This window comes from Carassius auratus, chromosome 28 (assembly GCF_003368295.1).
Source record: "Carassius auratus strain Wakin chromosome 28, ASM336829v1, whole genome shotgun sequence".
In the NCBI taxonomy this organism is placed as follows: domain Eukaryota; kingdom Metazoa; phylum Chordata; class Actinopteri; order Cypriniformes; family Cyprinidae; genus Carassius; species Carassius auratus.
Window position 1 is genome coordinate 16,892,531 of NC_039270.1, and position 13,308 is coordinate 16,905,838.

The 13,308-nt window shown below is 38.0% G+C and overlaps 2 protein-coding genes across 5 annotated transcripts in view; both read right to left on the reverse strand.

Annotated features, from left to right (window-relative positions):
• Positions 1–398: 398 nt before the first annotated feature.
• rundc1 (RUN domain containing 1) lies at positions 399–6,894 on the reverse strand. Of its 2 annotated transcripts, XM_026208245.1 has the most exons (6): positions 5,794–6,894; positions 4,769–4,777; positions 4,221–4,379; positions 3,894–4,092; positions 3,027–3,122; positions 399–2,941 (listed from the first exon to the last, which is right to left on the reverse strand). In XM_026208245.1, the coding sequence occupies exons 1-6, from the start codon at positions 6,172–6,174 to the stop codon at positions 2,070–2,072; spliced, it is 1,716 nt and encodes a 571-aa protein (XP_026064030.1). In that variant the 5' UTR covers positions 6,175–6,894; the 3' UTR covers positions 399–2,069. The 2 variants fall into 2 exon arrangements, with proteins under 2 accessions (XP_026064030.1, XP_026064031.1); XM_026208246.1 differs by lacking the exon at positions 4,769–4,777 and having other exon boundaries at positions 5,794–6,892.
• A 546-nt stretch (positions 6,895–7,440) lies between these two features.
• Positions 7,441–13,308, reverse strand: part of grna (granulin a) — a 32,864-nt gene continuing 26,996 nt past the window's right edge. For 2 of the 3 annotated variants that reach the window (XM_026208242.1, XM_026208241.1), the window contains 4 exons: positions 10,256–10,531; positions 9,206–9,448; positions 8,877–9,125; positions 7,441–8,277 (listed from right to left, as the gene is read on the reverse strand). In XM_026208242.1, coding sequence (XP_026064027.1) covers positions 8,125–8,277; positions 8,877–9,125; positions 9,206–9,448; positions 10,256–10,531 — 921 coding nt within the window. In that variant the 3' untranslated portion in view covers positions 7,441–8,124. The remainder of the gene's footprint in view (positions 8,278–8,876; positions 9,126–9,205; positions 9,449–10,255; positions 10,532–13,308) is intronic. The other variant, XM_026208243.1, reaches the window with a different exon arrangement.

The window sequence follows — 13,308 nt, forward strand, 5'->3', positions numbered from 1 at the left end:
AAAATGCGTTTATGATAGTGCATTGGCTATTTAAGTGTACTTTTATTAATTTCTTGTCATTTTATTCTATTTTAATTATATATTTCTTCATTTAGTGTTCTGCATCTTGCTGCCTCAATTCAAATTCAGAAATCCAATTAGAATTTCTTGTGATTATAATTCTAAATCCTTAATTTCACATTCAATTTACAGTTCTAGTTTTCAGAAATACAAAAATTGAAATGAAATTGAATAGAAGACAAATCTCAGTTAAATTCTGACTAACATGAAATTGAATAAAAACTTACAACTATAACCACAATTACTACTATTAATATAAATAAATAAAAAATTACATCGTCTATAAAAGAGAGCTGAAGAGAAGAGAGAAAAAGTAAATGTGACCCACTCATAGAGCATTCGGAACATTTAATCCATGAAATCACTGAAAAGAGACCATCACAACATCCAAAAACGATGGCACAAATTTTATAAAAGGGAATGTAATTGACCCAGATTTGAAATCACTAGTGAAATAATTGATAGTCTATTTCTTTCTAAGAAGAGGTACAAAGACAATAATAATTTCTTAAATAGATTTGATAGAACAAAACAAACAAATAGACATCAAAATAGGCCCAAGCATGTATTCAAACTGATATATTACTATAAAAAAGAAGAAAATAAAGGAAAGAATGGGGTGGGGGAGACTACATTAAATAAGGGTTAGCTTAGCAGCCTTAATAAATGCATCACAACCATTCCTCCATCTTCAATGGTGCAGAGAAATACACAGAGTACAGATTCCATTTCCATGATATAGGGAAACAGACAGTCCCTTCTTACTTGATGAACGTATCAGTGAATCAGTATTCAGAGTGGTTTAAGGAACCTGGAATCAGATCAGCTACAGAAGCACGATACAATCCCAAGGATTGTACATTCAATATTTCAGAACAGTAAACAAGGATTGACAAAGCACAGAAACGGCAGGTTTTCAAGCAGAGCCTCTGAATGCTGGCATTGCAAAACAGGCCATAAATAATTCAGTCAGTTCCAATGCACAGCATATCAGACACATATTCAGCAAATGACCTCATTTCATTCAGTTCACATGCTGTTCATGTCCTCCGGCGAGCGGGCAGCACGACAACAAAGATGCAGTTTTCTACAATCATTTTTAAGGTGTCACCTGGCTGGAAGGGCCAGGCTGTGGAAAGGAGTTAGGGAGAGAGAAGTGGTTTTCCAGTGATTTACAAACACTAATGAACATCTTTTTGTTTGTTCAGAATGACCTGAGTGTGTTGCTTGACCTAAGAAAGATGCAATAAAACAATGAACCAGTGATACGTGCTATGCCACTGTTTGAAATGCAATGACCCTTAATAATGCAACTGTAATCCAATCTTTAATTAAAACATCCTATGATTTGTCTGTGAACCACTGTAAAATAATGTAGTACAAGCTCAGAAAATGAGGGCATTTGGCTACATAAATTAAGAACCAAAAAAGATTAGTCACTATTTTGTCACTGTGTGTGTGTGTGTGTGTGTGTGTGTGTGTGTGTGTGTAGAATATGTTATATAGATACTGTAGTGCTGTAGATCTCAAACATTTGCAATGGCCCTTGAAAAGACTTCAAGTAATAACTCATTCTTCTACATGGTGGCTGATTTTGGTAAAAGCTTAGCATAACAAATCCATTCAAAGGTAATGTAGAGGCATTTACTCAGGGACACTAAACAGAGCACATTTCCTTTGTGTTGTGACCCATGCATCATATTAAAACCTGCCTTCATCATCATCCTCTTCAGTTTAGAGACAAGAGGGATTAGACCTAACAGCAACAGACCCAACAGTCTCAAGAAAGTGCACAAGTTGCTTCATTTCCAATTTTTAATTCCAGTGTACTTGTTGATCTGGGAGCATCTTTTAAATTGATTGAAATTCATTTTATATATAATGTTGTTAGTGTTATTTCTATTAGTGTAAATAGTGTTATTTTTAATATATATTTTTTAAGATTATGAGGGTTGGGATGGTTATCCCTTTTCCCTCAACGCAACAAAATTCCCATTTATTTATTTTGCTTAGAATGCATCTTTGATGTTTTTAAGCTGCCTGACAGCCAGATCTACAGGAAGGCTGAATTTGAGATGGCTGAGGCGGCCCAAGATACGCAGGGCACCTTCGAAGCCCGTCTGGGCCATGTAGCTCCAGGGCTGGTAGTGTGAGTGGATGAGTGTCCCAGACTTACACAGCAGGTTGAGCCAGGACACAAGCCTCTGTTCATTGAGCGCCATGCACACCAAGGCCTTAAACTCAGAGTCTGCGCTGCGCTTGAATCGCCCATGCTCTTTAAGAACCGTATGGATGGCCCATAACAGAGACTGCTTGGGTGTGACCGTCACAGGACCGCCCCCTACAGGTAAACTGAAGGACTGAGAGAGCTGGCGGGCGGGCGATTCCACAAACGCCTGGCCATTTTTGGAATGATAGTACTTGACGAAAAGTTCCCAGGGATGCAGGCTCTCGGGAGAAGAGCTGAAGGGCAGCAGGCAAGAAATGGGGGCAAGGACCAGGCTCATGCCTTGAGAAGGAGCGTACAGTCCGTGGGCCAGTAGGTCCCGGAGCGCCAAGGCCAGTTCCTTACGCACAGAAGCGGTGAGTTCGTCCCGAGGTCCTCCAGGCGTCAGACAGGCAGAGTAGCTGACCACGTGTTCGTCCTGAGAGCTGGGCTGCTGGCGGGAGGCTTGCAGGCGTACACGCTCCACGGCTCCTTCGAGTTTCTGCAGCAGGGGGCCGTAATCTTGAGCCTCGCCACCCTGAGACCACAGGTTCTGGGGCACGTGACCCGCGGCACATCCGAACTGACTCAGAGCAAAGATCTGCAGCACCGCTAAGGCTCTCTGGATCAGCTGAAGCCCGGTTTCCCGCATCCTCTGGGCCTGTTCGGGATCCACTTTGGACAGAGAGAAGGGATTTAAAGTTACACGTCCGAGCTGTAGAATCAAATGTAAAATTATTATGAAGTGAAGTATAATTACCTCGCTTCATCCCTCCAGTGGCTCCAGTGTTTGGTCCGGCAGCACGGGCCTGTTGGCTCTTCACACCATCATTTAACAGAGGGTTCCCCACTTCATCTGAGAGGAGCAAGTTCAGGATGGTAATCTAGTTGTATTTATATTGCTCCAAATAGCCACATCAAACTTAAAGCACAGAAAACCAGTACAGTGGGCTCTGCAGATAGTGGCATAAAGCCTAATGATATTCACTACTGTTCAAAGGTTTGGGCTTAATAAGATATGTTTTTTTATTATTATTATTATTATTGATATATGATACTTTAATTTAAGAAATATACATTAAACAGAGCAACAACAAAGAAATTAGTAAAGAATCTTGAAAAAATTGTTTTGTAAAAAAAATAATAATAATAAAGCCACACAACTTTTAATATTTAAAATATTTAATATTGTTTCCAGAGCACCAAATCAGCATTTAAGAATGTTTTCTGAACCAATGAGGATTAATATTAAGAAAATATTCTCGAACACAAACTTGAACTGAACTGGCTCAACAATTGAGTCGTTTCATATTTGATGAACTTTGCAACACTGACACTGTTATTAAACTGAATTGATTCAACACTGAAGCTGAATTAAGTTAGATAATGACACTATTGTCTGCAGTAGAGCTACTTTATAGCCGAAACTTCATTTGGTTCATAAATGATGAACATAAACAGTTATTTTTCTGTTTATTACTGTGAAGCTGCTTCGAAACATTCTGTATTACAAGACTTGCTTAAAAAGTAGTGTTGCAATTCAGCTTTGACATTCTAAGATTTTAAAACAGTAATTGTTCAATTGTATTAACATCACATTTACTGTAATTGAGATTGACATCCTCACCCTGTATGAAGTTAATGAACATCTCCAGGTCTCTGATCTGGGTCTTGAGCTGCTCCACCAGCTGCTCTTTGACTCGAGCCGGGTTGACTATCTGAGCTATAGCCGCGTCCACTCTCTGTCGCAGCTCCTCTGGAGTGAGGTTCCCAATGTCTTCATTCAGATTCACATCCAGCTTCTTAATCAGCTCATCAATGATCACCTACAGTACAGCATTGAGGTGGACAGACACTAAATCAAATGTCCAAACAATGGTTTTAAGGGGAATTACTTTGACCGATAAATCTTCAGAATGACGTCAGCAGCATGAGAGTGTATTATCAGATGTACCTTCTGTCTCTCCATGACCACAGACTGAGGCAGGGAGTCATAGCTGCCCTCCTGGTAGGCGAAGCGCTCCAGGTCGTCAAGCTGAGTCTTCAGCTGGAGAATCAGCTCCTTCTGCTTCTTTCTCTGAGCTTCCAAGCGTTCCCTCTTCTCTCTTTCACTCTGCATATTATAAAAACACAAACACAGAGTCAAATAAGCTTTAAAAAGTGTTTACATTGCAGCTATCTGAACATTTTTGCATATGCTCTGGTGAAGGATAATGAGATTTTAATTAGTTTGCTCCATTTGGTTTAGCTTTGCTTATCCAGAAATGCAAAGCCATTCAGAATAGCTATACACACACACAACACAGTTATAGTTTAACTACAGTCCTGTTAAGCTTGAATGTTTGAGCCTCCGGGGAACAAAAATGTAACTGATTAATATAAAAAAGAAAAAGAGACTGAACAAAAGCCAACCAAGTATTAACTCTTATCATATCAGGAATACTTAAAGTAAACACTGAAGCTTAAAGAAAGACTGCACAAGGTCATGTGCATAGTACTCACCAATTTATCCTGCAACCAAAGAGTGCAGAGGAGGAAATAAAAAGAAAGCAATGCATTTTAATGGCAGTAACAAGATGCTCCAGCAGGAAGAAATACAGGGGGAAAGTGATGGGAGCGTATTGTTACAGGAACTTTTTGAGGTCTATTGAAGAATTCAAGGCTTACTGAAAATAAAAACAACACTGATGACACTGTGGATCAGATGTTTTGTCAAATAGGGGACCACTGAAAAGTTTAGAAAGACATTTTAAAAATATTAATATTTAATATATATATATATATATATATATATATATATATATATATATATATATATATATATATTATATTTCAAATACATGTGATCTACATCAGGGCTTTTCAATATTTTAGACACCACAGCACAGGCCCCAAACATGATCATCTTCAAGTGAGGGACCCAAACCTATAATTTAGAAGACATTACATAGTTAAAAAAAAAAGACCCAAATTACACTGCGGACAAATAGTTATTTGGAAAATATTTACCCTCTGTTTACTCTCTGTTGAGTTACATTATTACTTTTTCTACTCATTATATCACTGTACTGTTGGATGTATTATTTATTTGCTTAGTTTGGTCAAAAATGTTAGTTATAATAATATAAGATTATTATAACTAACATTTTGATCATGTTTGGGGCCTGTGGTGTCTAAAATATTGAAAAGCCCTGATGTAGATCACATGTATTTGAGACCGTTTCAGGCCATTCTCCTTAAGAAGCACTTGTTTTGAGTCATATTTGAGATTTGAGAAGCCTGTTTGCTGGTCTAAGCTAACTTGAAGTGGTCTAGCTGGACCCCTAGCCTGGCCATGCTGGTATTATCTGGATTGCCAGCTGGTTTCACAGCGCCCAAACACCTTCAAAAGACTAGCAGGACTATGACCAGACTGAGAGACCAGGTCTTGGGTTTTGGGAGATCTTGTTTTTTTTTTTACTATGTTTTGTTTGTTTGTTTGTTTCTGCAGAGTAGAGATCATTATGACAGAAATCAACGGAACTCACAGCGTTTTCCAGCATCTGAGCATCCTGTGCCCTGCAGCCTATAACATGAGGACATCCTTTGAAAGCAAACTCCTCGAGCTCCAGCAGCATCCTCTCTTTCTCGTCGCTCTGCGCGTGGACGATCTGTTTCAGCCGAAACTGCACTTGAGCGAAGTGAGACGTTAATGCGAGGAGCGACGAGTTCAGCTGCTCCTGCTCATCCTCCAGCTTCCTCAGCCTGGACACCAGGTCTGCATCGCCGGGCGACACAGAGCCAGCCCGTGTGCCCCTCTTCCACTGCTCATCCTCCGGGCTGGCCACGGCCCCCACCGGCGCCCAGCGCTCCCCAGCTCCCGCGAAGGCAGCCTCGCTGTCGGAAGTGGACAGATCCTCCGTCGACATGTGATTGATAGTTGAGGCAGACAGCCGGGCTGTCCTTAAACCGAAAACAACCTCGACCTACTTAATCGACGCGCAAATATTTTAACGTGAATTCAAAATAGACGCAGCCGTCGCTTTAGCAGGTGCAGCGCAGTGTAACACTCACGTCTTCAGAAAACATTGCAACGTAATCGAAACGACTGAGATCTTGAGGCAACGTGGAACCAACTCACCAGAGTTCCAACGAACGCGTCGTTCTATCAATATGTTCTATGTATCAACGAATGCACGGGCAGGATGTTTACGTCAGTGCGTCATGACGTCAGATAAACGCACACAGTTAAACCGAGGGCTTTGCACTTTGTTGAGCGTTTCTGTCCATATTTACTCTTCCTTCCATATTGTCTGTGTGTTTGTTTTAACGCAACGCCCTTAGTGTCAGTGGGTTGGACTGCGTGCCAAACACACCTTTGACTGTTCTGACCTGACCCAGCACAGATTTCCATCATGGCACGATCGACCAGGGGTGCGTTCCAAAAGCATCGTTTGCTAACTATGGTCGCAAGTTCTGTTGAACAAATGAACTTGCGACAATAGTTGACCTTCGGGAAACTCACCTCAGGTAGATTTGGTAGATCACAACTGCAGCAAGTGACAGTTGAAGGATTCTTGGTCAGTTATATGGGATTTCTGATGCCCTCTGCCTGCTATGAGTTAGTTGCTGCTGTGCCAGTTTTTTTTTTTTTTTTCAATTTTCTTTATTTTCCGGGTTCTTTCTTATTAATCTGCATAATAAACAACTTAAAATCTGGTGTACTGTTCTTAGTTTGTCTCTAAATTCTGGTTAACTTGTCTTAATTTGTCTCTAACCAAGTAAGACAAACAAATAAGCTTAGGCTGGTCTGTTCTTTCTTTTTCTTTCTTTCTTTCCAATTACCCAGAAAATTACAGCCTAAGTTGTTTATACAGACAAATTTCATGAAAGATTAATGCCTTTATGGATTTGTTTTTACTTTTAAAAATTACATTCCCCACAAAAGGAGTGGTGTGAAACAGGAAATTAAATTGTGAACTGGTTGATCCGTCACAGCACATGACATTTCTACCTTAATTCTAACCTACAACCTTGATTTTGAGGAAAAAAATGGACATGGTATTTTTCCTTTGTATTTTGATTTTTTTTTATTTTATTTTTATAATAAAATACAAAATATCATGAATTTGAAATAAATTGAATACATTTGAATTTGGATACATTTGAAAGAGAAAAGAAGGAGCACAATACAATTTCCTTTTATCTCTCTTTTATTTCTCTTTTAGAGCTGACAAGATTTCAGATTGGCCACATTTTTACTTCAGAAAACTTTTTGTAATCGGTCACAATTCTCAATATAACCAGCATTTAAATCAATAAAAAAAGACAATTATACAAATCATGGTAAAAAAAAAAAAAAAAATCAAGATCCTGAAATAAGGAAGTTACACAGAAAAGGTGATGTTTGCTATCTGAAGAGATTCATTTAATATGTTTCCTTATCCTGGGCAAATGTGTCATAATCATAAGACTGCATGATGTCAAGTCTGAACAAATGTAACCTATAAATCTTTGAGGCTTGTACATGCCAAGTTAAAATGAATTAAATCCAGCCACTAGAGGTCATCTATGCTTCAGTATGTGTTACATCTTTCCATCCTTCCATAGTCAAATAATTCTTCAGATAAAACTGAGCAGGAAACTATGGACAGCTATGAACAATGTACACTTTACAATAATGACACCTTCTTAAAATGTACAAATGGCTTAGTGGATAAAATGTAGTTTTACTGATAGACAATGGAAACATATTAGCCATCATAGTCAGCTCTAATGAAACTGCAAAAAATCAGCCTTTGCATTAAACTTTCTGATTAGCTTTAATTAGTACTTTGATAAATGTAAAAATTTTATTTTATATTTTTATAAATCTTTTTTTATAGAGTAATAGCTCGATTATTTTTGGAGAAGAACACCCTCCAGTTGTCCCAGTTGTTCCAGTCAAAGCCTACAGCTGAAGTACAAGTTCCACCCGCGCCACATTTGTATCCAGCAGGGCAGCAGTGTTTCATATCGTCACAGCACACGGCCTTTAGAGACAGCGATAACAAAGGAAAGAAAGGAGTAAGAGAAAGTACAAGGACAAGAATAGATTAACATTACTCTTTGACCAGCATTTAAAGTGACAGAAAAGTCAACAGAACTGAAATCACAAGACAGTGTGCTCATTTCCATGAATAAATTAGTTTATTCTTTCATACAACTATTATGCACTGGAACTCTAAACTGACATCTTTAACCCATTAACTTCTTCAAATGAATTTTATAATATTGGACCTATACTATTAAAAAAGTTTCAACTATTTGTGTGTGTATAATAAAGCTCATTGGTGTTCAAAACAACATCAGAGCCCAATGGTTTTTATTGTAAGGACAAAAAAATATAGAACCAAAATATCTCCTTTTGTTTTCCCCCGCTGAAAGAAACCTTGGACCAACGTGGGGGTGAGTAAATGATGGTTTAATACTTTACCTTTGCAGATCTGCAACTAGTTTCAAGTAGGTATGTGCTTGCAAAAATATTTGAATGTGTTTTTCTTCTTGTTTTATGCTTAAAATAACACACAAATAACTTCGCTAATGGTAAAAATGAATTTCTGGGTAAAGGTTTTATTGTTTAATGCATTACCTTTGGAGATGGGCAACAGCCCCAGGTGGTCTTGGAGGTTGGACAACAGGTCTCACTATCTTTGCAACTATGTCCACCTCCACACTGAATGTCATTTTCTGTGACGCTCGACTGTGGCTTTTGGTCATCAATGTGGGCAAGTGGGACTTTTTCCATATGCAGCCAGCTGGTTTTTATGCAGGAGCGTCTACGCAGGTCACACCTGTAGCCTTTGGGACAGCAGTGCTCCTGGTCTGGGCAGCAAACAGCCTATGGCATAGAAGAGGTGCATTAAATCTATTGAACATGAGTAGATTTTCTGTAGCCAGTCCATACACACATATTCTTACCTCAGGAAGAGGGCAGCAGCCCCATTCTCCCGTGGACAGATGGCAGCAGGTCGAGTCTGCAGAGCAACTCATCTGCTCACCGCACTCAACAGCGCCGAGATCCAAGCTTGGTGCCGGTGTGCTTTGAGCAGACATTTTATTGTACCAGGGGATCACCACATCTCCCCTGATGCAAGACACCCTGGTCACATCACACTTATAGTTAGCCGGACAACAGTGTTCCCCATCTGTGCAACATACAGCCTGAGAAAAAAGAAAATGAGAAAAACATATGGGCAATCTGACCTTCACAACATGCTCTGTGTGTTTCAAAATTTGCAAAACAAATGACATATAGCCTATTTCCATATAAAAGTGTTTGTGGGCAGTAAGACTATTTTAATCTTTGTGAAAGTGTTTTGTTCTCACCAAAAATTGTTTATTCCATAATAAATGCAGTAAATGTAATTTAGTTTATTTCTGTGATAGCAAAATTCTTTTTTCATTTTCAGCCATTACTCAGTGTCACATGATCCTTTAGAAATCATTCTGATACGCGGAGTTCATTCTTGAGAAACATTTCTTCTAATTATCATTTGAAAATGTTGTGCTGTTTAATATTTTGATATTCATTCATTCATTCATTCATTTTTTTCTTAGACCTCCACAGAACAGCATTTATTTGATATAAAAAACCTTTATGTAACATTTTAAATGGCTTTACTGTGTTAAATGTCTTTTGATCAACTTAAAGTATCCTTGTTGAATAAAAGTATTAATTTCTTTTAAAAAAAAAACAGATTTTTAAACAGTATTGTACTTTGTGTCTGTTTTCAAGTCAGTAAGGACTGTGCTGCATGCACACGGAAGTAATTGGAACTATAAACACACTCAAAACAAAGGGACTTCTCAGTAGATAAACTTGAATAGATGCAATATTATGATGATGCAACTGGAAAAACAGGTAGTTAATAAAACAACAACCTGCAGAACATGACTTTGCATGAGAATTTAGAAGATGTTTAGCACAAATAAACATCCTTGTGTTGTAAGTAACTGAATCACACTCACATTAGGCAGAGGGCAGCAGCCCCATTTGTTGGTTTTTGCAATAAGACAGCAAGTAGTGTAATCTGGACAGGAAGTTTGTGAATCACACGGGACCCTGCTATTGTACTTCCCCACTCGGTCTTTCACTTCCCTGTGCTGTTTCTGTTCCTCCTTATTTGAGGGTTGGTTAATGTCAGTCATAGGTACAGATGTGGTGTTGCTAGTGCAGGTGAGTGTTACAAAGTCACAAGTGGTGCCGTGTGGACAGCAGTGGAAATGATCCTTACAACACACAGCCTGCAGACAGAGCAACCTGACTTTTAGTTATTTTCTTATGATTTATTCTTTATGATAATATAGACACTATTAGTATGTGATAAAACTTGTCTAAAGTAGTTGTCTAAAGACTTAGGGTAGCAAAATGAGTTTTTAATGGGTATTTTTTATTTTTTATTTCAATCATTAAACAAGATAAAAAATACTTGTACCAACACAAAAGGTGCAATAAATACATTATACTGTTACAAAAAAAATAGTTTTAAATAAATGCTGTTCTTTTGGACTCTCTACTCATCAAAGAATACTTTAAAGGTCCCATGACATGGATCATTTCCTTATCTTTAAATGCTTTTTAATGTTCTCTTAGGTGTACTTATATTGTTAGTATGATTTTTACATTAAAAATTTAGAAATAAAAAGCATTTTTAGATCCTGATATTAGCCCTCTGGCTTGAATGCTATGTTTGAAGGGGAGTGTCTGCTGTGAGACTCCGAGTAAACCACAACTGATGTGATTGGCTGACATCTTTGCATTCGAATTGCGTTCATGTGGAACCCCTCTCAAATATAACGTTATATATATATATATATATATATATATATATATATATATATATATATATATATATATATATATATATATATATGTTTTTTTTTGTTGTTGTTTTTTTGTTTTGTTTTTTTTTTGTTTTTTTTACTATTACAGCTGTCGAGATTAACAAATCGTGGAAGTGTGGATTATATAAACATTTTTTCGATCTTTTCCCATCACATGAAAGGCTGCAGTGATGAGCATTGAGTAGACAGAGTCTGTTTATCGCGTGGATGCAGTGATCTCGTCATTATTGCAACACGTTATCTCACAAAATGCTTTCACCACAGCTAACAGCAAACACATGAATACAGTAAGAGCTTTGTTGTGCAGCATAACAGCGTCATTCATTGTAACGGCAGTTTGGGCAAGTGTGCAGATATACTCGCGATGTGTAACAGCTCCGGAAAAAAAGTGAGCTTTCTTTGATCGCTCTCTGTAGTTAAATCTTAATTTAAATAACAGATTTGTTTCATGCTACTAAGAGAAACAACGCGAAGTTGATCGTTTAGTCACTGGCTTGATTCACTGATGCATCAGTATTAAACGATTTAGAAAGAAACTCTGTGTGAACTTGAATGATTAGCTACCCATCAGAAATCACTGATCACAGATCAGGCATTAATGAACACTATCACTCACTGTTTGTGCCGGTGCTGTCGAATCCATATCATAAAAGTCTGTTTGTAATGCCTTTGCTGAATTATATGTAAATATTTGGGTGGGCAAAGCAGAGAAAGGGGAGGTAACAATTCTCGTTGAAACGTCACAACGAGGAGATTCAAGATCAGCTTGTTTGAGCTTCCATTTTCTCAAAGGCAGAGAAAGATAGAAAAATCTCGATTTACACCGATTCAAATTTCTAGAAACTTGGGGACCATATACAGGCTAGGGGAACTCATATTAATCTTAAAAAACCTCAGAAAGTGAAATTTTCATCTATCATGTATTACACACAAAAAAAATGTAAGGTACAGTTCATCCAAAATGATTTAAACGCAAAGTGTAAAGCGCTGGGCCTTGTGTCGCATTGCGCCGGGTATATTATAGGCAGAGATGTATAAAGTACTAGAGACCCATACTTGAGTAAAAGTACAAGTGCTCTATCAAAAAAGTGACTTGAGTAGAAGTTGAAGTGCTCTTTAAGCACCACACTTAAGTAGAAGTACTAAAGTATTCAACATTTTTTGTACTTAAGTAATGCAAGTAGTCTATTTTAAAATTTACTACTCAAGTACTGAAAGTAAAAGTAGAAGTATTGTGTTATGTAGCTATTAAAGAAAGTAGTCAAAAGTTTGAACATATTGTTTTTACTATTTCAAATGATTAACCTGAAGGACAATCACAATTCCTTTGACTGTAACTTCTTGTAAACAAAAAACGGTTACTAGGGTTAGTTAGCCCAATTTGCAAAATTATGTCATTAATAACTTACTCTCATGTTGTTTCAAACCCGTAAGACATCAGAGGGTCATTTAGAATTTTTTGAAGCATCGAAAATACATTTTGGTCCAAAAATAGCAAAAACTACGACTTTATTCAGCATTGTCTTCTCTTCCGTTTCTGTTGTAAGGCAGTTAAAAACAAAGCAGTTTGTGATATCTGGTTCGCGAACGAATCATTCGATGTAACCGGATCTTTTTGAAACGGTTCACCAAATCGAACTGAATCGTTTTAAACAGTTCGCGTCTCCAATACGCATTAATACACAGATGAATTAAGCTGTTAACTTGTTTAATGTGTCTGACACTCCCTCTGAGTTAAAACAAACCAATATCCCGGAGTAATTCATTGACTCAAACAGTACACTGACTGAACTGCTGTGAAGAGAGAACTGAAGATGAACACCGAGCCAAGCCAGATAATGACTCGATCACGAGTCAAGAACCGTTTCTGTCAGACGCGTCTGATTCGTGAACCGAGGAGCTGATGATACTGCGCATGTGTGTGATTTAGCGTGAAGCAAACCGACACACAGAGCGTCTGAACCGAACTGATTCTTTTGGTGATTGATTCTGAACTGATTCTTAATGTTATGAGCCCAGGTGCAGTCAACGCCAATGACACCATTGCGTCGAGCGCAAAAGAATCGGTGAACTGTTTTCTTCAACTGGTTTATTGAATCGAACTGTCAGAAAGAACTAACGTTACTGGTCATCAGAGAACCGATGCAACTGGTTTTTGACTCGTGAACGAGTCATTA